This window comes from Myxocyprinus asiaticus, chromosome 10 (genome assembly GCF_019703515.2).
Source record: "Myxocyprinus asiaticus isolate MX2 ecotype Aquarium Trade chromosome 10, UBuf_Myxa_2, whole genome shotgun sequence".
NCBI classification, from domain to species: Eukaryota; Metazoa; Chordata; class Actinopteri; order Cypriniformes; family Catostomidae; genus Myxocyprinus; species Myxocyprinus asiaticus.
In genome coordinates this window covers 9,265,001-9,292,247 of record NC_059353.1, presented here as the reverse complement: position 1 = coordinate 9,292,247, position 27,247 = coordinate 9,265,001, and the positions used below count along the sequence as shown (strand labels likewise).

The 27,247-nt window shown below is 36.5% G+C and overlaps 1 protein-coding gene across 3 annotated transcripts in view; it reads right to left on the bottom strand.

Annotated features, from left to right (window-relative positions):
* LOC127446743 (ephrin type-A receptor 3-like) overlaps positions 1-26,775 on the bottom strand; it is a 168,008-nt gene extending 141,233 nt beyond the window's left edge. For all 3 annotated transcript variants that reach the window (XM_051707911.1, XM_051707910.1, XM_051707912.1), the window contains exons 1-3: positions 26,603-26,775; positions 17,498-17,562; positions 1,612-2,269 (exon numbers count right to left, since the gene is read on the bottom strand). In XM_051707911.1, coding sequence (XP_051563871.1) covers positions 1,612-2,269; positions 17,498-17,562; positions 26,603-26,687 — 808 coding nt within the window. In that variant the 5' untranslated portion in view covers positions 26,688-26,775. The remainder of the gene's footprint in view (positions 1-1,611; positions 2,270-17,497; positions 17,563-26,602) is intronic.
* Positions 26,776-27,247: the final 472 nt, after the last annotated feature.

The following is a 27,247-nucleotide window of genomic DNA, read 5'->3' as shown; positions in this document are numbered from 1 at the left end:
GCTGAAGCGCTCAAACCAGCTGCCAGCCAATCTATTATCAGCTTCCTTCGACCACAGCAAAACTTACACGGCAGCCACAATGTTCAGTTTGTTTAGTTTGCTAAGGGCACTTTCACACTCAAGCTCTTGATGCAGACCCAAATCAGTTTAAAATCTGAGTTTGGTTAGGGACCAATGAAATCCGTTTTATTCTTTTCAAAATTCCATTTTATTTTTTACCAAATTCCATGTTTCCATTTAATTTTCTCTGAATTCCAGGTTTTAAAGTTTAATTACATTTTATCTTTAAAAAACTGCCTAGTAAAATTTATTTATAGATTTTTAATCAAATGAAAACAGAACAATAACTTTTCAACATACCATTGCATTAATTTTGATAAAATTAAAAGTGCCTATATACTGATCCTTACACAATCCAAAACCCAAAGTTGGAGTTTTCTTTATTTTATTTTTATTTTATGTTATTATTATTATTTTTATTAAATCTTTTGGTCAAATACATTGCTGCACAGTAGAGCATCACAGTATTAATGCAAGCAGTGATGAAACTCTTGCTTGATGTATTGCTTAAATATAATGTAATTACTATTTATATATTATGATTATCATTATTATTACTACCACTACTACATTGAATATTACATTATATTACAAGATATTTCTGTCGCATTTTACTCAATTTCACACTTCTAGTTAAATGGAGCTTTTATTTTGCCATTTTGGCAGAAAACTGGATGTTTTTGATGGCTTCACTTCTCACCTCCAGAAAAACAGTATTGCTAGTGTGCTTATTAAACCACAAAAGGCTATGATTTCACTATATAAATATATAGTCTACATGTGCTACGTGCTTCACAGTGAATAACATGTTGAGTAGCTCTGTATCAAAGTAAACACCTTAGATGGACACCTTCAGTTCAATTCAGACAGTTTATGTAAATAAACTGGTTCAAATAAATGATTGATTGATTCACTTGAACCCCTGAGCAGAAGTTTAAGTTTTCAACTCAGTTATATAAAATATGGGGTTTTCTTGTTTTATTAGTTAAAACAATTTATGCTCAATGTCCAACTGAATTGTATTTAGTATAAATTTATGTTGAATTTCGAATCACAAACCCACGCACATATCGCTCTTTTCAATGGCTGACATACATCTATTACAGCGCTCTGATGAGGTGATGTAGAGAAGTGTTGCACAAGCTTAACTGCTTCAAGCTGCCCTTTGAGGGGCCTGCACCACAGATCTCCTCTGTCCTCACTTAGAGGGAACTCTCATATTCCTTTCTCCAGAGCATGGCTGACAGATCCGAGGTGTGTCCGTATCTGGGAAAAATCCATTTGCGTGCCGATCGCGGGACAGATACTCAACTCACCATGGAGTTTAGAAACATTTACATTGTGAGCCAAACACTTCGCCATTACAGACAATGAGCAGCATAAACAAATGAATGGTATTCCAGGGACACTACGTTGTCCCATTTAGAGCTGTTGTGTACAGAGTTGGTGCTAGTACATTACGCTGATGAAAGCGAGAAAATGGCCCGTGAAATGAAAAAGGCAGTGTAAGAAGAAATGAGAACAGGAAGAGGAAGAGAGAACAAACTCTACCTTGGCAGGCGACTCCTTGCTCCTCGTAACCTATGTTGCACAGGCATTTCCCAATGGGAACCAGCCACTCTCCCTCAGTACTGCAGTACATTTTTGGCGGATCCTCCTCCCTGGAATTGTTGACGCAGGAGCCCCTAACTTCCACCAGAGACTGAGAGTCTGTAGGTACAGTGTCAGGAAACATAGCCAGGTTCCTCACTGTGAAGGGGCATTTTTTAAAGTACACCCGAACGGAAACCAAGGCTACACAGGCTCCCACATCCTGGAAAGCCAGGTAGAAGCCCTTCTTAGTCATGGGCCGCACTTCACGGACCTCTGTGTTCAGTTTTAGTATGCGGTCACCCAGGTCCATCTGAGTAAAGCTCTCGTCCGCGGCAATTGTGTCTATTTTTGAGAACTGGTGCTCTCGAAACTTACTTCCCTGGTCCTCATCTGTCTCCAGGTAGTGCAAGTTGAACGTCTCTTTGCAGGTCAGGACCATGGGAATACTGTTGCAGTCCCTCAGGGTAAACTTCAGCTCCACATAGATCTTCTGGGCAGAATTCCGAGGAATCCAATTGGTCCTCAACCAGTTGTTCTGGCTGTACTCCATCACATTGCACACCTGGAAGGTCCGGATGGGTGTGTAGTGTTCATCCACCCCGCTAATTTCCTCCCACTGCAAAAAGAGGAAGAAGTAAATCATTTTCGAGTGAAACAGTGTGGAAACATACAGCAGTGTTAGGGAGTAACAATGCTACACATTTTTTTCAGTAGTGTGGCAATAGTTTTAGTAGTTTTAGAAGTTTCAGTTTAGCATTTTTTTTTTAAATGCTCTCTTATGAAACAATGGGAAGTCTAAAAAATTAAAGCTGAACAGTATACATTTTGGGTGACTAGTGTCACAAAATTGCAAAAATAATAACTGTTTTCAAACTGATTCTAGCATTGGTTGTACAAAAAGATAGTATAATATTCATATAATTGGTTGAGCTGATGTTGCCATGTCGGGCGGGCTTAGAGAAAAGTTTTGAAAGCACCAACAGAGCCACAGTGTTACACTTTTAGATAAAAATTAGCTGACAACTGGCTTCCTTCTGGCTGACTTCATAATAATCTTGTATACGAGAAAATTACACACATCAGCTTTAAATGAATCACTTCAATTCAGACAGTTTATGTAAATGAACCGGTTCAAATAAATGATTGATTGATTCACTTGAACCCCTGAGCATAAGTCTATGTTTTCAGCTCAGTTATATAAAATATGGGGGTTTCTTCTTTTATTAGTTAAAACAATTTATGCTTAATGTCCAACTGAATTGTATTTAGTATAAATTTATGTTGAATTTATGTACTGTAGCTTGCTTGTGAAGCTACAGTTTCAAAGTAGCTTCACCAACACTGACGAACAGCTACTGTACTCCTACAGTAATACCGGCCTGTTCATATTCAAACATTTCTGACACAACTGAGACATATGTAAAACACCTGAGCGGCAGAGTTATTTATTTCTAAAACACATTCGGAATAATGAATCATTTTGAAATAATATTTCCCGTTTGTATAATTAATGTGCAATATAATTAATGAGGCACTCCACTCAGAGTACTCTCTGTTGTAAGTCAAGTCTTACAAATCACTTTGTTTTGTCACACAGGGTGTCCCGAAGTCACAATGCGGCCAGAAGTCTTGAGGTTTAATGTACACAAAGCAGAATAAATGATGGACTGAGGGGCAGTGTTTTCTATTACAATAATAGAGTAGTGTATGACTCTCCATCAGGCTGAAGTTTATAAAAGCTTTTGGCTGAGTGAGGCAAGGACTCTGGAGTGGCTGTGAGCTGTTCATTACAACTGAAATAGAAAATAGTCAACTGAACAATTGACTATTTGTGTTTCAACTGTGATGGTGCTTAACGAAACACCCACCCCCATTAAAAAAAGAGCTTTCGGGCATTTTTTTCAGTGCGCTGGTGTCAAGAATTATATACATTATTTTCAATCACATTGTTTATACACATTTGTATAGTGTTTCTTTTCGGAAGTGCAGCAAATTGACTGAACTCCACAGTGTGAAACAATACCATGCCCAGAATCTATTTGCATCTGCATTTTATTTCAATCAAATAATAGTTTATAATAATAGTAAATAATATTTTTGTTGTTAAATATAAATTACTTCCAAACTTCCAAACAGTTTTAACCCTTGTGCAACCTTCGGGACATTTTTGTCTTTATCATTTTTGTTTTTTCGATCATTTTGTGTTTTGTATGTGTGTATTGAGAAATGCATGTTTGTGTGTGTGTGTGTGTGTGTGTGTGTGTGTGTGTGTGTGTGTGTGTGTGTGTGTGTGTGTGTGTGTAAAAAACAACAGTGGCATTATGTAAACAAACTGGTCAGTGAAAGTGGAAAATATTGTTAATATATAATATTTTTATTGCATGCAGACATTTTTGTCTTCTAAGGTCCTGAATGTGATTTTTTTTTTTTTTTTTTTTTTTAACTGACACTGCACAAAAAATAATAATGCATCAAAATCAATGTTGTTGCTAATCATTGACATATCCCAGACTGTAATAATCCCCCCCAAAAATGTATTTAATAAAAAACAACAGCGGCATTATATAAACAAACTGGCATTTAAAGGGTTAAAATTCTGAAAATGAATGAATATTTGGTAGTTATGATCAGGACTGATGTTGGTTAAAAAATTAACTAATTGAAAGTGGAAAATAATGTTATTATGGCAGTTTTTTTTTTTACGTGGACATTTTTGTCCTTGAAGGACCTCTGAGTAACTTTTTTTTTATTGACACACAAGGGTTAAATTGGAGTGTTGTGGCTTTTAGTCCACATCTGTTAGCTTTGAAGCCAGTTAAATGTTTTTGTACTGTACTCCTAAAAGTTGCAACCCAGTCTTAAAGGGATAGTTCACCCAAAAATGAAAATTCTCTCATCATTTATTCTCCCTCATGCCATCCCAGATGTGTATGACTTTCTTTCCTCTGCAGAACACAAACAAAGATTTTTAGAAGAATATTTCTGCTCTGTTGGTCCTCACAATGCAAGTGAATGGTGACAATTTTGAAGCTCCAAAATGCATATAAAGGCAGCATAATTGTAATCCATTAGACTCCATTGGTTAAATATCTTAAGAAATGATTTGATAGGTGTGCGTGAGAAACAGATATTATTTAAGTCCTTTTTTACTATAAAATCTCCTCCCTGCTCAAAAGGTGGCGATATGCACGAAGAATGTGAATAACCAAAAACAAAAGAAGAATAATGTGAGAGTGAAAGTAGAGATTGATAGAAGAAAGGAGTTAAATATTGATCTGTTTCTCACCCACACACCTATCAGATCGCTTCTGAAGATATAGATTTAACCACTGGAGTCTTATGGATTACTTTTTTACTGCATTTATGTGATTTTTGGACCTTCACAATTTTGGTCACCATTCACTTACATTGTATGCACCTACAGAGCTGAAATATTCTTCTAAAACATTTTGTTTGTGTTCTGCAGAAGTAGTATGTAGTTTTGGAGATTCAAAATCTTGGTACCCATTTACTTGCATTAGAAGGATCTACAGAGCTGAGATATTCATCTTCAAATCTTTGTTTGTGTTGAGCAGAAGAAAGAAAGTCATACACATCTGGGATGGCATGATGAGAGAATTTTCATTTTTGGGTGAACTATCCCTTTACGTCATTATAATAGTACTAGATGGCGAAATCACAATGAATTGTATGAATTGGCTTTGGTTTTTATATATGTGTATGTCTTTAACTCCCATTGATAAAAATTTACGAACCAACAAACAATGTTATAATGTTTTTTCCAATGTTTAACCCCTTCCCAAACCTTAATGTAACCATAAAGTCCACCCCCTAACCCAAACACTAAATCTAACCATTATTTCAACAGAAAAATCACTTGTGTATACTATGGGAGAAACCAAGACAAAGAAGCATATTACTGGTTATTTACATACTTCAGTTATTTGTATTGCATAAATAAAAATGGAATGAGAAACTAAATTTGGTAAGTAATACTTCCTTTCTTGAAATAAAGTGTTGGATTGGAGGCTAGCTAAAACTTGGTGCCTGTATTGTATTGATCTGAATTTCAGTTTGTTGACTGGTTGGTCTTTATGGGAATAAAAGTCCTAACTTTTCATACAAGATTTTGCAATCTTGTATGAATTCTGTCATGACACTATGTTGAAATGCTTTAACTTTTAGCAGTATTAAAATTTACAGTCTATCTTTTCCAAGAAAACAGAACAAAAATATGTACGACTCATCTTGCACTACACAGACTTTTGTCCAGTCAAATGCACTCCACAATGAGAATGTCCCTCCCCCTAATACCACTCACAATTGACTAGCAAGTAGCAAATTATGGATTTTAGAAAGGGACAAAACCTTTAACATGCCCCACCCAAACTTCCTGTTTCAACAGGGATTATGTAACAACAGGACAAAAACTGTGCTCGTCAAACAATTTTATGGGGTCTTTAACTTTTTAAGCCTTAACTTCCTTTCATTTAAGCCTAGGTCTCTTTTTCAGTTCCAGCTTTAGGCAGGCCCATGCAGAATTTGTGCCCTCATAATTGTGCAAATTTGCAAAGATTTGATTGCCAGTTCATTTACAGCTGTAAACGGGCAGACTGGGAACAAAAATCGGACCTGGAGAAAATCTGTCGAGCTGGGGTGATGGGGGTTTGTGGCAATGTGTTTTTCTGCCCCCTTTGGCATATCACGGCACCGTTTCAGGGGCCCCTTCAGCTTATCGCAGCCCCCTTTGGCGTACTGTGGCACCGTTTCGCGGCCGGCCCACTGGGAAAAGTCCCGGTTCTCCCGATGGCCAGTCCGCATCTGGTTGTACACATAGGCTGCCCTTTGTGTGTTCATTTATGCATGTACTGGCCAATCGGATTATGCTTTTAGGTACCGATAAAAGTGTAGTAATCTCAGGTCCTTTAACACATTTTACCATGTTTAGATCCATTCAACAGAATTCCACAGGCTTCCCCCAAAAATCTGCACAGAAAATGCATACATTTCGTGTGGGCCTGTTGATACATCTAAATGAACAATGTTACAATCACAGAACAATTGAATTCCTTCCCTATATCACGTGTTTATGTATTCAAGACTAAATAAATATGATGCAAATTTAAATGAATGGAAATTTCAGCTGTTCATTTGCCTGCGTTTGACTGCGTAAGTTATTTACTGAATAGCCAACTTGTGCTCAACAGCATAGCTGATGATCCAAATCAAGTCCAGGTGCCTGGGCTGTTCCGCATTATCATACTGTAGCGACAATGACTTTACTGAAACCACGGCTGCCAAAATAAATGAAACATCATATACTGTACACTGTCAAGTCAAGTCTTTTTTATTTGTATAGCGCTTTTTACAACACACATTGTTTCAAAGCAGCTTTACAGGAAATCATGCATTAACAAAAAAGAAATAAATGAAACTGTGGTATCTATAATGTCTTACAGTGATCATTGTGTAGTTTGATTAAATATGATTGTAAAATGTGTATAGAAATGAAATAATTAAATAATAACTGTATTTAGAACCCTTGTGAGCAAGCTGAAGGGGACTGTGGCAAGGAACACAAAACTCTATAAGATGTTGGTTAATGGAGAAAAATAATATTGGGAGAAACCAGGCTAACTGTGGGGTCCAGTTCCCCTCTGGCTAAACAGCATGAATATAATGCCAATATTAGTTATTTATGTGCAGTGCAAGTCATGGTTTAAAATTAGTAAACTAAGAAAGTGTTAAGGTCCAGTGTTTAAACAAAGATTTTGTATGAACTGTTAATGACTAATGTCTTTGAAGTCCATCCTGGATTAACTGCAGAAGTTCACATAGATGCATAGTACTTTGTTAATTGGTCGATGAAGGCTTTTGTTGGCAATTACATGATAGTCTGTGTATTCCATTTCAAGAGTGTAGTCCATCATTAGACCAAGGTGATGCAGGCAGAGATCAATGAGGTGCATCGCAGTTCAACCGGCAGGTCAAATCAGTAAGGTCTATCCTAAGTCCAAGGTTCAGGTAGTGGTATATGAAGGATCCCATGTCATATGGTTAAAGTTGGCTTCAGTTCATCCCCTGATGTCCATCGTAAGTCCGACACCAAGCAGGAACGGAGCTGGATCTGGCCGGCTCTGATAACCTCGGGATATGAATCCTGAGGTTGAGACATGGAAACAAATAGAATAATATTAGCGTAGAAGCCATTCAGTTTTTTGCAGACTTATAAATCATGATAAATGTTTTTGGTTCCGGCAGACCTAACTAAAGCACCCTAATTTTGATTTGAAGGATAAATTAGGTGTATGCCTGGCTAAATAGATGAGTCTTTAGTCTAGACTTAAACTGAGCGAGTGTGTCTGCATTCTGAACAGTGTTAGGGAGATTATTCCATAGTTTAGGAGCCAAATATGAAAAGGATCTACCTCCTTTTGTGGATTTTGATATTCTAGGAACTATTAACAGTCCAGAATTTTGTAATCGTAATGAACGTGATGGAATAAAGCATGGTAGAAGGTCACTTAAGCACTGTGGAGCTAGACCATTCAAACTTTGCACGTAGTTAACAAATGTTAAAATTAATACGAAATATAACAGGTAGCCAATGTAACAATGATAAAATGAGGCTAATATGATCATATTTCTTGGTTCTAGTCAGCACTCTGGCTGCTGCATTTTGAACCAATTGAAGTTTATTTATTGAACTTGCAGGACATCCTCCCAGTAATGCATTACAATAATCTAGTCTTGAGGTCATGAATGCATGAATTAGTTTTTCGGCATCTGCAATAGAGAGCATGTGTCGTAACTTAGCAATATTTCTGAGGTGGAAGAATGCAGTTGCACAAACATTGTTTTTTAAAGGACAGATTAGTATAAAATATAACACCTAAGTTCTTCATTGTAGAAGACGATGTAACAGTACTTCCATTGAGAGTCAAATGATATTTTAGCGACTTATTTTTAGAGATTTTTGGTCCAATAATCAGTAAAAATTAGTAACTAGTTTAGTTAGAATTGAGTAGAAGGACATTTCTGGCCATCCAATATTTTATTTCATTGATACATTGTGAAATTTCGTTGGGTTTTGAAGAAATGAAAAGATGGGTATCGTCAGCATAACAGTGGAAACTTATTCCACAATTCCCGATAATAGGTGAAAAGGTGAAAAGCAGAGGCACTAAAACTGATCCCTGTGGCACTCCCTACTTAACTTTTGTTTGATTTGACAATTCTTCATTTGCACAGTCAAAGTGGTAGCAGTCTGCTAAATAGGACCTAAACCATGCTAATGCAAGTCCACAAATGCCAACAAAATTCTCAAGACTATTTAAGAGAATGTCATGATTTATGGTGTCGAAGGCAGCACTAAGATCTAATGGGGCTTTTCCACTGCACGGTACAGCTCGACTCGACTCGATTCTGCTCGCTTGTTGGGGGTTTTCCACTGTGAATAGTACCTGGTACCTGGTACTTTTTTTAGTAACACCTCAGTCGAGGTTCCAAGCGAGCCGAGCCGATACTAAATGTGACGTCAAAACCCTGCAGATCACTGATTGGTCAGAGAGAATCTATAAGCTAGATGGCAGGTTAGCTTACCCTCGTGCGTCGTCGAGCTAACACAGTGATGTCCTCGTCTGCACTTTGGTGTATGATTTCCCAAACTCTCCTGTTTTTGTTTTTTTGCAGTATTTTGTCTTGCTGCCGTAAGCCTCTTTTGAAACAAAGTTTGTCATCTTGCTGTGAAAAACAGCCACATGCTGAGAATCAAGAACACCATTCCTTCGATATCCTCCATTGCTCCTTTGTTGTGTGTTTGTGTCACGTTTAAGATGATGTCACGGCAGTAGAGGTGGCACAACTATGACGATCAGCCTATAATCCCACCCATGTTGAGGCTGCACTAAACTGCAGTGGAAAAGCAAGCTCAGAAAAGTAAAGCGAGCAGAGTCGAGTCGAGTCGAACCGTAACGTAACGTGCAGTGGAAAAGTGCCATATAAGCACTAGAAGAGATTTGTAACTCTGATAAATGCAGTCTCTGTGCTGTGATGGGGCCTAAATGCTGACTGAAATTGCTCAAATATACTATTTCTCTGTAGAAATGAACATAGTTGGGAGGACACTACCTTTTCTAGTTTTTTCGACATAAATGGGAGATTTGAAATTGGTCTATAATCAGCCAATTCTCCAAGATCAAGCTGTGGCTTCTTAATAAGTGGTTTGATGACTGCCATTTAAAAGTTTCTTGGGACATGTCCTAAGGATAGCAAGGAGTTAATAATATTAAGAAGAGGTTCTGAGATTACAGGGAATATCTCTTTTAAGAGCTTAGCTGGTATTGGATCTAACATACATGTTGTGGCTTTTGATGTTTCAATAAGTTTTGTTAGCTCTTCATGACCTATGACAGCGAAGGATTGAAGTTGCTCGTGAGGAAAATTATGAGACACTGTTTTCTGTGGTACTGTGACAGATGATTGCATAATTCTAATTTTATTTCTGATTATTAAAATTGTATCTGTAAAGAAATTCATGAAGTCATTACTATTGTGCTGTTACAGAATATCTGCTTCAGTCGAGGTTTTGTTCCTAACCAATTTAGCCACAGTACTGAATAAACACCTAGGATTGTTGTGATTATTTTCTTAAAATATGCTGATCTGGCAGCTTTTAGTGCCTGTCTGTAGCTACAGACACTATCTTTCCATGCACCGCGGAATACCTCTAATTTTTTATTCTTCCACTTGCTCTCCATTTTCCGAACTGCTCTCTTGAGAGCATAAGTGTGATCATTGTAACATTTTTTCTTTAATTTTCTTTAATCGAAGGGGGGCGACACTATCAAAAGTGCGAGAGAAGACTGTATTTATATTTTCTGAACAAAAAAGAAGTTCTTCTAGACTTTTTGGCTTACTGAGTATATGAGAAAAATCTGGAAGATTATTAGTGAAGCTATCTTTAGTGGTCAAAAGAATAGTTTGACCTAAACGATAGTGTGGTGTAGACTGAGTGACATTAGCTGATCGCAGCATACAAGAGACGAGGTAATGATCTTAGATGGCATTGCTCTGTGGCAGAATTTCTATAGTATCAACATCAACTCCATATGACAGAATTAAATCAGGATATGGCTACAGTGATCTATATACTGTAGCAAGGGCAAAAGACAACAGATTTTTTTTTTTTTTTTTTTGTATCTGACGGTGCCACTTTAAGCATTATTAGTTCAAAAGACTTAAACTTGTATCCTGTCCTCTGAGTAACACCAAAAACTTGACTGTACATTGCAGCAACACCTCCTTCTCGATCCTTCAGGCAAGGCTCATATTTACAACAATAACCTAGGGGAGTAGAGTCATTTAAACTAATATATTCATCTGGTTTAAGCCAGGTTTCAGTTAAACAGAGTGCATCCAAATTATGATCTGTAATAATTTAATTTACAATTAGTGCTTTGGTTGAAAGAGGTCAAATGTTTAGTAGCCCTACCTTTATATGATGTTTATCTTCAATTTTGTTTTCTTTTTTAAGTTTTACCTTAATCCATTTTTTTCTAAATTATTTAATGAGGGATTTGTGTTTGGTAGTTCAGGGAACAGACACAGTCTCTATATGATAAATAGGTGATTCATTCTCTATGTGTTGTAGTTTATGTGACCTGTGTGATGTCTCAAGCCAGCTAGCAGATGTTCAGATTAGCCAGTTTGTCTGCTTCCTGACCTGGACCCCAGATAGCCAAATATTATCACTATTATTGAGACTATGAGCCAAATTACTAGAGAGGAGAGCAGCACCTTCCCTGGAGGGATGGAGTCAGTGTCTCTTTAGCAGGTCAGGTCTACCCCAAAAACTTGTCCAATTAACTATGAATCTTATGCTATTCTCCGAACAGAACTCAGACATCCAGCCATTCAGTCACACTAATCTACTATAAACATCATCACCATGACGAGCAGGGAGGGGGCCAGAGCATATTACAGTGTCTGACATTGTTTTTGCAAGTTCACACACCTCTTTAACATTATCTCTAGTGATCTCCGACTGGCAAAGCCGTACATCATTAGTGCCGACATGAATAACAATTTTAGAAAATCTACATTTAGCATTAGCCAGCACTTGTCAATTTGATCTGATGTCAAACGCTCTGGCACCAGAAATGCATTTAACAATAGTGGCTGGAGCCTCTATTTTCACATTCCTTACAAAAGAATCTCCTATAACCAGGGCTTTTTCAACATGACTCTGAGTGGGTGCATCACTGAGTGGGGAGAATCGATTGGAAACCCTAACAGGAATGGGAGAATGGTGTTGCTTTGCTGAGCAAGTATGCCGCCGAGACATCACCCAAACGCCCTGCTGTGGGGGCTCTACAGCCAGAACCAAAGTGTGTGTGTTGCTCGCTGTTCTACCCGCATCCGAAACAGTATCTACCGGCTTCTCTTTCTCACTGACCTCCACTAGCGTTTTGATTCGTATCTCTAACTCATTAACCTTCTCCACCAGCCTGACTAATTCCTTACATTTATCACATGTAAATACCTCACTGCTGATGGAAGAAGCAATAGTAAACATGTGGCATGCAATTCAGGAAGCAGTAATATGAGCGGATGCCATGACTTACCGCAATTGTTTGTTGTTGTTGTTGTTGTTGTTATGGTTGTTCTTGAGTGGCGAGGGTTTGAGATCGATGTGAATCCCTCATGCAATTGTTTGCTGTTGTTATGTTGGTTCCTGATCAGCAGATGTTTGAGATTGATGCATTAACACAGAGGAGAAATGAATGCATGCAGTCGAAATGTGAGATGTAGACAAGTGGAAAAAAGAAAAAGAAAATGGGTGTGCGCGGTAATACACACGCAGTTTAAACAGTGGAAAAACAGAAAAAAAGGAAGCACGTGGTAAAATGGCAAAGGATATAACGATGAGCGTAGAGGAATAAGCAATGCTAAGCAGGCTAGCAAGCTACAAACAAACAGACTTGTGCAGTGTGCCAGCAGCAACTGGAACAGGAAACAGCAATGTGTATACAATGTGTAAATCACACACTTTAGAATTGTGTATTACATGGATTCTCTGCTGCCATGAATGATATCATCATAGCACGGGCCAATCTCCTTCAATTAACTCTACTTTACAATGCATACTACCCGGTTATAGAGAGGGAAAACTGTAAAATTACCAGCCCGGTCTGGGTATCTCTTTTACAGATAGCAGTTTCTGAAGATCTCATTGAGTGCATTGGACTGCGATTGGACACCAATATGTATTTCCTACTCCACAGTGGGATACATCGGCCCTCCACTTTGTGACATAACACTCAACAGGCAGATGACTTTAGGTTTCTCCAAATATCATTTTACAATAGCAATCTCCACTTGAGCAAGGAAAGCAGCAGAGAAATGTGGAAATCAGCAGTTGGTGCATTTGGCAGGGCTGCGGCCTAACTCCCCCCTGTGTACGCTCAGTGTGTACACAGGCCAACTGGTACTTTAAACTAATAGATTCCCTGGCACTTGTGGACAAAGTGGAGTGGAGCTTATGTTTCAGACAGATATGTTATAAAATTATAATCCTCCTCTTGCTCGTATTACAATTAAATTGTATTAGTTAGAGAAGACTGAAGTTTACTGCAGGCTTTTCCTGGTATCACATGCCCATTTCCTGTGTAGGTACATTCGGCGCGTGTTTCATTCATCAAATCCCGCTCTCTTCATTATAATGCCTATGAGGATAAAATTAGAGAGGATTCTGGTTGCGAGGACTCCATTACATTCTGAATGCTGGGATGCCGGAGAGGGCATAGATAAAAGACATAGCTTAATTATGGAAATATACAGGAGATCTATCAGAGGAAATGAATATATCAAGCTACATGGAGGAGATGGTTGCTTTCTGTCAAGTACACACTGGTACTTAATAACACAGACTGAAGCTCGGACTATTGAATAGTTGTCAGCAGAAGTCAGTCTAAACTGTAGTCTTCATACCACTACACATCCAGTCAAAAGTTTGCACACATTTGACTGGATTTGCTTCTCATGTACTTGATCTGAAAGCTTATGCTTAAAAGCTTGAAAGTAGTTTTGTAGACAAAAACAAATTGTCTACGTATGATTTTTTTAAATAATTTTTTTATGTTTTTCTTTTTCTTTTTTATGGATGAGTTGGACCAGAAAGTAAAGGAAAGGCAGCATCAAGTGTTCAGCTTACATGGGAACTCCTTCCATACTGTTTAAAAAAGCATACCAGGTGGCACCTTATGAAGTGGGTTGAAAGAATGACCAGATGCATTTTTATTTAACTTAATCAGGAAGTGTAAACTCTTCCATATTATGTTACAGAAAATAAGAAATACAAATACTTCACTAAATCAAACACGCAAATCACTCCAAACAAAAAAACTGAAAAAAGACTTGTGTTTATACTTAAGGCACAAGAGCCTACACCATTCCCACAATATAGCAGGAAACATTAGAAATGACAAGTGCTTGACCATCTAAGATTTCCTGCTCTAGGCCACAGCGACAACTGTACCCTATCAGTCAATACCTTTTCATCACAGCTTACCACAGAGGAACCACAACACATTGTGCGCTGCCTGTTCAGCTCGCTGCGACCATATGATGTGCTAATCCACCTTTATCGAGGGGGTTTTCTTTGCACTTTGTACGGCTGGAGATCTTTCACAGTTTCCTTTCAGAGGGAAAAACTAAATGTGTTTTAGCATCATGTTGGAAATATTGTCTTTCAGCTGCAGGCTGTTTGGCAGATTGGGACTTCAGAAATGCATAATGAATTTTTTGTGTGTTTGCTGCCTATTTTGTCTAACTTGATTAAGCTACAATGCTGCAGATCTTCTGGTTTCTGTTCCAAATAATAAATGGAAATATGGATGGGTGGTATGACGGTATATACAGTGCCATAGTAAAAATGTCTCAACCGGTAGAGATTTTTACATTAAGTTCAGCACCAGCATAATATATTTGCATAGCCATTAGTGGGCAGGAATACTTTACATTATTTACAGAGAAATGGAAAAAGATTGAGTAATGTGAAAATACAGGATGCTTCCCAAACAAGTTCATACAAAGAAGAAATATTCCGAGTTCAATACAAGTTAAGCTTCTTTTGATTTGTGTCTATCACACTCCAAATAAAAAGAAAAAAAATATCACATTATGAAATTTCATTTATAAACAATTTAATTCACTAAATGTACTATATATATATATATATATATATATATATATATATAGTACATTTTGTGAATTAAATTGTTTATGAATTAAACATGTATATATTCAAACCGTTGTTTTGTTGAATTTCAGTAAAATAGACAACATGCTATATACCGTTACTGTGATATAAATTCATTCATATTGTGAGAAAAGATTATGGTCATACCGCCCTTGACTAAATAGAAAGAAGATATATTTATATATATATATGCAAAAAGAAGAAGAAGAATTTTAAGTTGATACATTCTTTTTATTTATTTATTTATTTTATGGATTATAATTTCCAAAATACTGGTTCGAAGTGGTTTGAATATGCTTATAAACATCCCATCCAACTATATATCCTTCCCAGAATATTTAAATTTCTTGACTGCTGTCCAGTTTTGCCACCAATACTCCCACTGCTAGAAGTAAATCCTGTTATTCGTTCAATAATCTTAAATTGAATTAAAATCTGTGTCAATGCCAAGCCACTGAAAAACTCAATAGTCATTTGCAGTTCTTTTTCTTTGCTGGAGGTAAAACAGCTTTGGAATGCCTAAAAAACACAATAATGAGGCTTTCTAAATCCCAACACTACAAGTGATAATCAAGACTAAATCTGCATCTCCACATATGCCATAGCTGCTTTTTAAACCAACTTGAGGAAGAATTGTTTAGGGTCCTCAGAGCAATGCAACAGATCGTAGCAGTTCATAAGGGTAGCTGTGGCGCAAACGGAGTAATCCGACTGCCGTGGGTAATGGATCCCAGGCTGAAGCCTGATGCAATTTGGAGAGGCCATAATAAACAGCGCTGCATTTCAAGAGCTGTCTGCACAGGGCAGATTTATATTTACTGCCCTTATCTGTGCAGGCCGCCACGCGGGGAGCATCCGATGGGCTTAGCTCTTAATTTGCTTTAACCGGGCCGATTTGTGCTTACACTGGCAGAAGGCGGGCGGCCCATCCGTCAGTGTCAGCGCTGCACCGGCACATTATTCCAAATCATTTTTGAGGGCATAGCTTTCAGGGCAAAATGCTTATCGCTCCAAACTAGGCAAAAGTCCTGAGTAATTAGAGTTAATTCACCTTGAGAACTTGATCTTCGCCGTCGTCTTTCAACAGTCACCACAACGGCTACACATCGACTTAATAAATCCCAGAGCATTAAGGCACATACCTGTGAGGGATTTCCATTTTCATTCTCAATCACATTTATGGCTATATTGTAAAGATAATGATGCTTCCTCTATTCAAATAATGAACAGTTAAAAAAAATTAATCTAGCAAATTAGTACAATTACTCAATTTTCCCTAAATGCCCTTTACATTAAAAAAGCATTTTATATAAAATATAAATGTCTCTCTCTCTCTCTTTTTTTTTTTTTTTTTTTTTTTTTTTTTGTTGCTTTTTTTCTTTCTTGCTTCTTTAAAATAAGCTTAACATTTTACTGTGCCAGCAGTAAAAAGGAATGGGGGGAAACAAGGTTTGGCAGCTATATGGAACAAATTACTGGATTGCCTTTAGCAACTGCCAGCAAGTAATTTTAACACACAATAAAGTTTAAAGAATGGCTTGGTCTGAGTAGCCCTTGAGACCAATACCTGTTCAGCTCAACAAATAAACATGGTTATTATCAGAAGTTTTGACCTTGAGGTTTTGACAACAAAAATAAAGTACACTGATTTGCACTGCACTGAAAGGAAAAACATACCATTGGGCTTAGTCCTTTAAAACTTATTTTCTTTCATAATATTTGTCATTTTATCTTTTAAAATTAAATTGATTTTAATGTACATAACATTATTTTGAAGATGCTTAATATTATTTAAATAATCCCAACAAAATTACTTTTTTACATTTAATTTAAAATTATCCATCGATCCATCTTCTAAAGCCACCTTCTAAAGTCCTATGTAGGCTCGCGGGTAGTGCTGGAGCCTATCCCAGCAGTCTCGGGACGAAGGCAGCGAGGCAACCTGGACAGATGGCCAGTCCATCACGGGGCTAACACACACAGACATACACATTCACACTCTCACTCCCACATATGGGCAATTTACAGTCTCCAATTCACTGCATGTTTTTTGGATTGTGGGGGAAACCGGAGCAACCGGAGGAAACCCACGCGAACATGGGGAGAACATGCAAACTCCACACAGAAAGGTCCTGGGTGAGCCAGGACTCATACCGGGTACCTTCTTGCTGTGAGGCGACAGTGCTACCCACTGAGCCATCGTGCTGCCCTATTAAAATGATCAAAATTTAAATAAAAAAAAAACAAAGCTTTACATGTTTGAATATGTATTATTTTATAAAAAAAATAAAACGATGACCATGCAACATTTTACAAATTACCATTATTAATCACTATAGTAATAACAATATGTAAGTACAAGCAGCTCCACAAATGAATTAAACACTAAGTTAATTTAATTTAAGATTATTACTCAGTAATAACCTATGTAAATACACAGTAGTAAGAACACTGTAACTTAAGTGTAACCAAAGAAACTTAACACAAAATAATAAATGCACTGGAAACTATGTGCATTTTTTGCACAGCATGAAATCTGCTTCTATTCAATCAAGAAATATGGATTAGGTCTGTGACACTCACCCCATGGGATGGGGATGATATCCAGCCCAGCTCCCCTTGGCTTGCTTTGGAGTCCAACAGGTTAACTGTACAAAAGGAGAGAGAGACAAATAAGCATTTATCTTTTTTTTTTAACTCCGTTTCACCCCCCGCCACCGCCACTCAGACCAGGAGGCCAGGAGGTCTCAGTGCGCAACGTCCTGATCAGGAGAGTATTGACTCAGCTGCACTGCTCTGATGCCACGATCCAATTAAACAAACAATGGAGACATTGGACTCATCCTCCAAACGAGCATTTTTTTCAGCATGCTCCACTAACTTTAACTGGCTCTGTGCTGAGAACAGAAAAGTTGCCATTGATACTCGATGTGTTGTGCTGTCTTGAATGTCACTATCTGACCCATTCTTGATTTTGTGTGTGTCAGCGTATTATTTTACTGACAGGCATCTGCAACTATGCGAAGATATTACAAATTATTTTTATCTGACAAGCATCCCCTGAAAGTGTTTTAGTGATGTTGATAAGTGATGACAGTTCATACCACTGTGTGCCAGAGCATTCACAAATGTAAAACAGATTTGTATTACTTATCCTTACATTTTTATAGGACTTTATTTTTTCATTTTCATTTCAATTTTTTTTGTTCCTGGGTAAATCGAAAATATGTCCGGGTCACATTTCATCCCAAAATTAAAGAAAATTAAGACAATTTTTGAGACCATTATGAATTATTATTATTATTTTTTTTTATTTTATTTTTTTTTCTGCATTGTGACATTATTTTCATGACAATTAAGCACATTTCCCCTTAAAGTTCTCATTTACACAATAAGTCCAGATTTTTAACTTGTTGTTTTCCATAATTCCCATTATTGTAAATGGTGATTCTTATTAGATTCTTATTACTGTAATACAATATTTATTTTACTGTATTACAGTAAATTAATACTATATTACAATGATTTTTATGTAAATCAGCTCAAATTAAAGTTAGCACAAATTGTAAATATTTGTTTTTATTTTTGCAATACAGAAATGAGAACAAGATTTTGTAGAATGGGGAGAAAAGCTTAATTCTCATGAAACTGAGAATGCTACATCTCTTTTATGCTACATAACTATTTTCAAACTTTCAACATGTTATCATTTTATTTCAATCATAAAATATTTAATTAATATTTGTCCATATTTATTTGTGTTGTGTTTAGAATTGTTGATGTTTCAAATACATTATCATATCCTTGTCAAATGCAATCCATTTAACATGCAAAATAAATAAAGAAATAAGATAACCAACAGAAAATAAAAATAATACAAATACATAAATAAATCAAAAACAATGGGAGAAGACAGTAAGGACAAATTATTGCACACTTAAAAATGGCTGACTGCCTCAGTGTGGATGCATTAATCATGAGAACTATGGCGTGCTGTAGAGGAGAAGGTCCTGAAAAGATCTTGACATTTCTGTGTCTCAAGCTCTCATAACGACGACTCCTGTTTGATTGAGCAAGCCTTCTACAGGCACAAAGAGAGAGAACAAAAGCCTCCATCGACGTACAGTAAACGCGTAATCCCAGCTGACATGTGGGGCACTCAGCATGGTGTCTATGGCCTCCGCTAATAGCTGTGCCATTCATTCTCCCTACAGCGATGGCCAGCAAACGTTGAGCCAAACCACAAATGGACGGGACATGAATGACAAACCTTTCTTTTACAAAAGTGCCCAGGAACATATATTTTGTTGGCGGCATGTTCATTTTCTTATCTCAAAGTGTGACAGAGGCTAGAAAACATGATGTTCAAGTCAGAAGTCAGGCCAGAAAAGCTTTTTCAATGTAAGAAATCAGTCCAGTCCATATAAAATGCCATTCGGTCCTGGCACGTTCTACATACAGTACCAGTCAAAAGTTTGGACACATCGATTCTTTGTTTATTATTTCTAGTGTCTACCTTTTTTAATAATAGTTAAAATTTTAAAACTATAAAAAAACACAAAGTATGGGAATTATGTAGTGAGCAAAATGTTAAACAAATCAAAACTTACAGTATGTATTTCTTCTTTAAAGTAGGCACACTTTGTCTATTACAGCTCTGCACACTCTCTCAACTGGACATTCTCTCAACCAATTTCATGCGATGCATCCTTTATATTTGCTTTTTAAACAGTATTGAAGGAGTTCCCATGTATGCATTTCCCCCACCATCCAGTATAAGTCCTCCATTAAAATAAAAATGTAATTAAATTAAATTAAAAAATAAAAGTAACATTTTAAGATTAAATAAAAATAACATTTTAGTTTTATTAAAATCCTTTAGATCAGTAAGTTTTTAAGATAAGAAACATAAATTCAGTCAAGTGTGTCCAAACCTGTGACTGGTAGTGTATATATTAGGAGCTAGATGGAGAGGCAAGTCCATTAGAGACCCCATTATCAAATTCCAGCACAAAATGGCACTGCACCTGAGTGCGAGCCAAACAGCTGGCTGTTTCCATACAGTAGACGATCCCTATTAACTATAATAAAGCTATCTGCTTCAGATAATGGCAGCTCACATCCAGCTCCGTTGGTTCCAATTTAAATTTTCTCAATGAGCCGAGCCGGCGTCTCAAATTGAGCCGACCAGGGAAATTTGAGACCACAAAATGAGATAGCTACATGGGTGAGGCAGACTCTGCAGCAGTAAGTGACGAAAATCACAGCCAACGTCATTCCCACCCTCTCCATTAAAAAGTGTCCCAAGTAGCATCAGTCAGCCACCCCCCAACTTAGCACAAAACAAAGGGCTGATTATTATCAGCTGATCCAGTGGCTGTCTCTAAGTACATAGGACAAAATAGGTTAATCAATACTGGAGGGAGATAATAATCTAGGATTCCAACCAGTGGCCGCCAACGGGTATCTATCTCTCGAATGTACTGTATCATCCCTGGACAACTAGCTATTATTTTCCTTTCATCAGCACGTGGCAAAATTGATCGAACACATTAACAGCACTGAAAACGAGACAATGGTAATGTTTCATTCACAAAGTATCTAAGAATAGCTCAATGTGTAATGTAATGGCTACCTTTACTAATGACTCATTCGTTTTTATTAAAAACAATTTACAGTCCGCAGGCAATTGAAAAATTTTCCTTCATGACTCATAAACTACTAGAAATCTAGTTCTCATCTTTTGATATAGAAGCATGCGCAGTTCAAACAGCAATAGTTCCATAAACTATATTTATATTGAAAAATAAAAATATTGAATTGAATACTGAATTAAAACTAATATTGAATATTAATAATAAGTCAGTGTTACAGTTACCCCATAATTTTAGTCAAGAATCTAGAAATAAAATAGATTTTAATTCAAGTTTCGATATCAAAGGCATCACAATTTAAAAAAGCAGAAAACTAAAATACTGGACAAATAATTACTTTTATACCTCAAATAAGTAAAGTAAAATTTTGTGGTTGTTGTTGTTGAAAATTTCTTAAAAAGTGATACAATAACACTTTTTCCTCAGGCATAGAGAGAATTGTATTGAGCATATGGATAGTTGACATAAATACTTTTGGAAAGTTGACGTCCTGCAGTGTGACATGCTAAATTGCATCTTAAACTATTTTAATCGACATTTGCAAATTCTTAATTATGCATGCAGATTTTACAACCTGAAATTAATTAAGAGACTACATGGAATTTTTATACTTTTAAAAATTAATTTGTTACACCACAGTGTCATTTAAAATGAACCAGTGAAAGCAAAAAGTAAATTCAAATGTTGAAAAATTTAAAAGAAATGGTGACCATTCACAACAACTAAAAATATATACTTTCTCCTATGCATTCACATGAATTTTAACCTAAAATCATAATGTTGATTTAAAAAAAGAAAAACTAGCCATATGCTGAATAAGTTCTATCCCTGTAGGTGATTTGTGATTGAAGAAATGTAGTGTTACAATTGTCTCCCCTACCTTTGCAATATGAATATAATGATATTCAATGCCATTAAATATTCATTCATATGTACAGTGTCAAAATTTTACTGTATCACATGGATAGGATTACAGAAAATACACATAAAATAGCAACTAACCTTAGTTGTGATCATAGTTGTCGATTACGCTCTAAACAAGATTTGCATGAGTAAGAGAGCCACATGGCTTTTAAATGGCACGCTGCCTTCTCTTCTTAACATACTCTCCACCTTTCAGGTAGTTAATTAAATCTCTTATTGAATTAAGATCTGAGTCAGGTGTCTGGACAACTTGGAACTGCCGAGTCCTCGGAGAGCAAGGGAATTGATGCCTGGCTTTATTAAAATCTGACGGAGAGTGTAGAAGACACATGGTGGACTTGGGAATTATTTTCAAAGGATTTCCAAGTGAGCACAAGTGTGTCCAAAGTACCCACTGCTGTTCCAATGATCCCTTTTCTCACCCATACTAGATCCAGCCCTGCAGCTGGTCTACTGTACCTTCACAGAAACCCCTCGCTTAACCACAAACACACATCACAAACATCTTTCCAAGGTAAATAATCATAAGGGATGTTATCACAATGATTTATGGATTTCTTATAAGCCAAGTTGCATGTTGGATTTAAAATTCAAAAACAAGTAAAGCCACTGAATTAGGCACTTTTTTTTTCTATGTAGACTTGCAAAGTACAATTTTTTTATCTATGTATGAGTAAGCAAATTTTCCACACATCCGAAAAGTACCATCGCTCAAATCACATTTTGGCTTTTAGATTCAAGAACAGGCCACGCCATTTGATTTGGATTCTTTCAAGCTACACATTTGTTCTGTTATTGATTAGAATTGCTCTTAACAATCAGAAAAAAAAAAAAAACACAAACAAAAACAAAAAAACAATGACTGTATGTAAATGACAGGCCTTATAGCCTGATTGTAGGTTCCACCCACAGTGGCAAGATAGCAATGAAGTATTAACCTCTACAGCATGAATAATTCAGCTGAGTCTCCGGGTGTCTGCCCCAGCCCCTCTGCATGCTTACAGCTTTTCTGTCCACCATCTCCGTCCAAAACCTACCCATCAGCATGACCATGCACATTGCTGTCAAACTGACGATTCTCTAGGCTTGGAAAGTACTATTTTTGATGTGTGTTTATTTGTAAATACATTTTCCACACATCTGAAAAGTACCCCCACTCACAAAACATTCGGCGACCCAGCAAGAATCTAGTACATCATGACATCACGCCACTGTCGTGTTGCCATCACAGACTCTGAGCGCGCCATCTTGGTTACTAGTTAGAAAATGGAAACCCTAACATACTTATGTAGTAAATGATGTTTGAATATATATTAAAGTTTTTGGCGAATGCTTTTTTTTTTTCTAAAGATGATCAGCATCGTAAAGTTAAAGCGAAATATTTCAAATGTGGCTTTTGTTATTTTGCTTGAAATCCCCCTATAATATGTGGTCAACTGTGTTATTTGATTAGCTGTCTGCCGCGAGTGTACAGATGATATGCAATATGGATTACAGTAAAAGACCAGTCCTAAAAGTTTACCCACCACAATCATGACTTACACAGGCTGAGCTAAATGGTAGAAAAATTAATTCGCTTCTTTAAACAGAAGTATGTTTCACTAGGCAGTGTGCCCAGATCAAGAAGAAGAAAAAAAAAGATTATATCAACAGCCTCTTTTTTTTTTTCTGCCATGTTTGGTTTATTAAAAAGGAAAAAAGAAAAAAAATAGTAATCTGGCATTACACATGCGTATTGCAGTTATTAAGAAAATTGCCATATTAAATAATCTTTAAAAGATGAATATGTATATTTGAAATAGGTAATAATAATAATTATTATTATTATTACTCTAAACTGAACATAATTTGTGTGCAGGTCTAGAGAATAATGTCAGTGTTATGCTGTAAATTCTATGAGATTAAACAAAAGCAAAAAAAAAAAGAGAGAAAAAATATATATTTTAGCAAAAAAAGCGCCTATGATGTGAAATTTCTATACTTTTGCTATATGCAGGACTGTGTAAGCAGGCCTCAAATGGACACTCTGTTGTTTTCAAACATAGACTTACAGGAAAAATGCAGTAAAAATAGCCAAGAATATATATATATTTATTATTATTATTATTATTATTATTATTATTACAGTGCTCCATAGATATTCAACATATTCCTTTATGTCTGGAAACTAAACTAGCCTACAGAAAATAACTTCTAACAAAGAAATGGCCAAACAGTCAGTGGAATTATTATTATTATTATTATTATTATTATTATTATTATTATTATTATTATTATATGCTGTTGATGTTGCTGTTTTTAAGCAGTGACAGAAGATCCGAGACCTCTCATTCAAAACTTCCCCCAACTTTCTAATCATCCACAATATTATTAATAATCTGTTTCATATATCTTTATCCCTTTAAAATGTTGCATTCGGTTCAATTAAGAGAATGACGTAGTGACGTGAGCAAGATGTAATTTTTTAATCATCCATCTTTTGAAGCAAATCTGTTAATAACATGCAGTCGAAGACCGTCACAAATATAAGACGGTCGGCTCTACAAGATTTTAGGGATAACAATTCATCACATGTAGCTTAATAAAGAATTTAGGCCTACTTTAAAGTTGTTATTGTTGTTATTTTACGGCCTAATGTTAAGGGTTAAACTGTAGGCCTACACGGTCCTTATAGTAAATCGGCCAATTTCGGACCTCAAAGAGCAGAGAAAACCCCATAAACTAAGAGCTGCGTGTCAAGTCTTTGAAACAGATCTATGCGTTAACAAAGGGAAACAAAATGGGGGAAATGACATTCTTAACCCTCTCTCCAAATCGATATACTGTATGTAACTTTTTAATAACATATTGGCTTAAATCATATTTATCAGTCCTATAAACGCTTTCAGTTATGCTCTTTCGGAACGACTGCTCAACGTTCGTTATGAACATTATTATCCAAAAGAAAATAAAAAATAAATAAATAAAAAAAATACAGACATGAACAAGAATCTTATAAGTTAAACTTCTGAGAACTTGTTTAAGAGATTGGACATCATCATCATCATCATCATCGTCATCATAAATAAAAAGTTTGATCAACTTAAGTGTAACGAAATTGTGTAAGCAAACTGTGTTTTCAGAAGGTGGGCCGCTGTCACACGTAGAGGTCATTCTAAAAATAGCCTTTGACACTTTCGATGTAAGTTCATAAAAAATATCGTTTTCATTAGCCTACACGTCGTATTATGAGATTATAAATACGACTACTGCGCCGACGTCACCGTTTGACTTAATTGGGCGCCTAAATGCTGCAAAAAAGCTCAATTTGCTCCAAATGATTATGATGGCTGCAGCTCTATACTGACACTCTCTGGTGGAAAAACATGTCCCATTATATACTATTTGTACAAAAGGTAATTCACAGCACATAAATCATCATAAGAGAGACTGTTAGACAAACCAAAAAATCTCTCCTCGGTTTCAAATGAATCATATGATGCAACCATAGAGACAAGTTGAAGCTATAGCCTTTAGTTGACAGCCAGTGAACAGCTCGTATCTGTCTACACACATCAGATACATCCTAGCAAAAAATAAATAAATTCAACAATATACACAGGCTTGAGTAGCATATTTGTTTTGCCTCAAAGTCATTTCTCTCCATGTTCTGTATACAGTACGACTAGCCAAAGTCCCTTTATTTATTTTTGTATTTATTATTATTATTATTATTATTATTATTATTATTATTACTATTATTATTATGCCTGTACTGTTAAAAACCCCTGAAGCTTTGGAAATGCTAATTCAAAACTTTGCCAATTGTATAAGTGGGACCGGCCTATAAGTGTAACAAGTCACACTGTATTAAGAGCGACTCTGAAAACTTTATAGCTCTGAATGGGACAATCAACGCTATTTTTTGAGGAAACTGTACGGAATATGTAACAGACATGTATAAACGGGGTGTAGCCTACACGCATTAAAAAAAAAAAAAAAAAAAAAAAAAACATGCCCGTTGTTCAGGAGCATGTCTACAACTTTATTCATCCGAGCTTTTGATCGCTAGATCTGACCGCTTCTTCAACCGTTTTATCCATGAAGGACGTTTTCACAAAGATTTTGTCAAATACAAATACGCACTGAGTTTAAAAGAAGGGATATACCTAACTTAGTTAGCTCCAGATGATTGTAGCCGGTTTGCATTGACTAAATGCTGTTTTGTTTTTCATTTCTATAATAATGGACTTTATATAGGCTACTTCAATTTATAGACCAAATGTAGATCAATTAAGCTGCTAATAAATTACAGTTAATCTAATAGGCTAATCTAACAACGTGATTAACGTTAGACAGTTGAAATTATTAGGTAACCGAACAACACCAATAAACACTGATGTGACCTGTAATTTTTGAGGAACCTCCGAGAAAGACCACCCGCTTGTGAGCAACTTACGATGCTATAAACGTGTCAAAATATGCTTGAAGTTAACATCCTTCTATAGGCAAGCCTGTAGTTTTGATTATGTAGAAAAATTAAATAAATAAATAAATAATAGAGCAGCATAGACAACCATCCCTTACAACTGTATAGACACCCGGAACATTTCTGGGTGCTTCTATGAAACAAAGCATGATGTAATTTGTAGTTGAGAAGGCGCAGAAACATATTGGGCAATTTGGGCAATATTAAAAGTCGCATTTGAAGCCAACCCACGTGCATTGCCGATACGGCGTACTTCTCGCGAAAGCATCGCGAAATTCATAGACTACCCTTATGTCTCGCATACAGAATTGTAGAATAAATCTGTTCAAATGGAGCAGTTGGTCTGACATATGGTGTGACATAAAGTGAGCGAGCGATAAACCAATATTATCAAATTCGTCGCGTCTTCGTAATCAAGGCGGCTTAGAAGATAAGCTTCGGACGGAAAGCAGGCAACAATTTCAAGTTAATGTTACTGCTTCTGCTAAAGCTACCCACAAGGAAAACTATCGTCCACTTTACGTCAATTAACAACATTCTATTGACAGCGTCGTCCAGAGTCTAGTCCTCTCGCTCCAGTATAACCAGAGACAACCACTGTATAATATTCCACCTCGTCTCACACTTCATACGTTGTCTTACCTTCATTGGACGGATGAATGGTGAATTCTGCGCTGGAAATAAACGTGAAGAGAAAAAGAAAAAGAATTAAGGTTTTGCAATCCATGATAGAAGTTCAGGGGGCAAAGCAAGGTACATAACTCCATGAAGCATGCCACTCATGTGAGGGCTTCTGTTCCGACACAAGTTACCATTCTCGGCTCAGAGGCTGATGTCAAGTTTGACACCGGAGACGAGGAGGAGTCTCTCTCTCTCTCTCTCTCTCTCTCTCTCTCTCTCTCTCTCTCTCTCTCTCTCTCTCTCTCTCTCTCTCTCTCTCTCCTCAATTCTCACAGAGAGCTTCCCTTCTTCGCTGGGTCCTACACACCAGACAGCGCCGCTTAAACGACCGGCAGGTTCAGGAGAGGTCATGTCATCTCTGAAACTGAAGAGAAGACAAAAACACATTGAGGCAGTTTCATCAAATTCCAGTTAGTATATGTTACTCAGCAGAATTTATGCAGTTCCTTTGTCAATATTTAGGCTACATATATATATATATATATATATATACAAATTAACAGTGTTCCCCAATGTTCACTCTATGTTTTTTGTACAATTCCTAATTTCTTTTATATTCTCGTTTACATTGTACATCAATATTTGAGCAAAAAGCTCTTAGATATA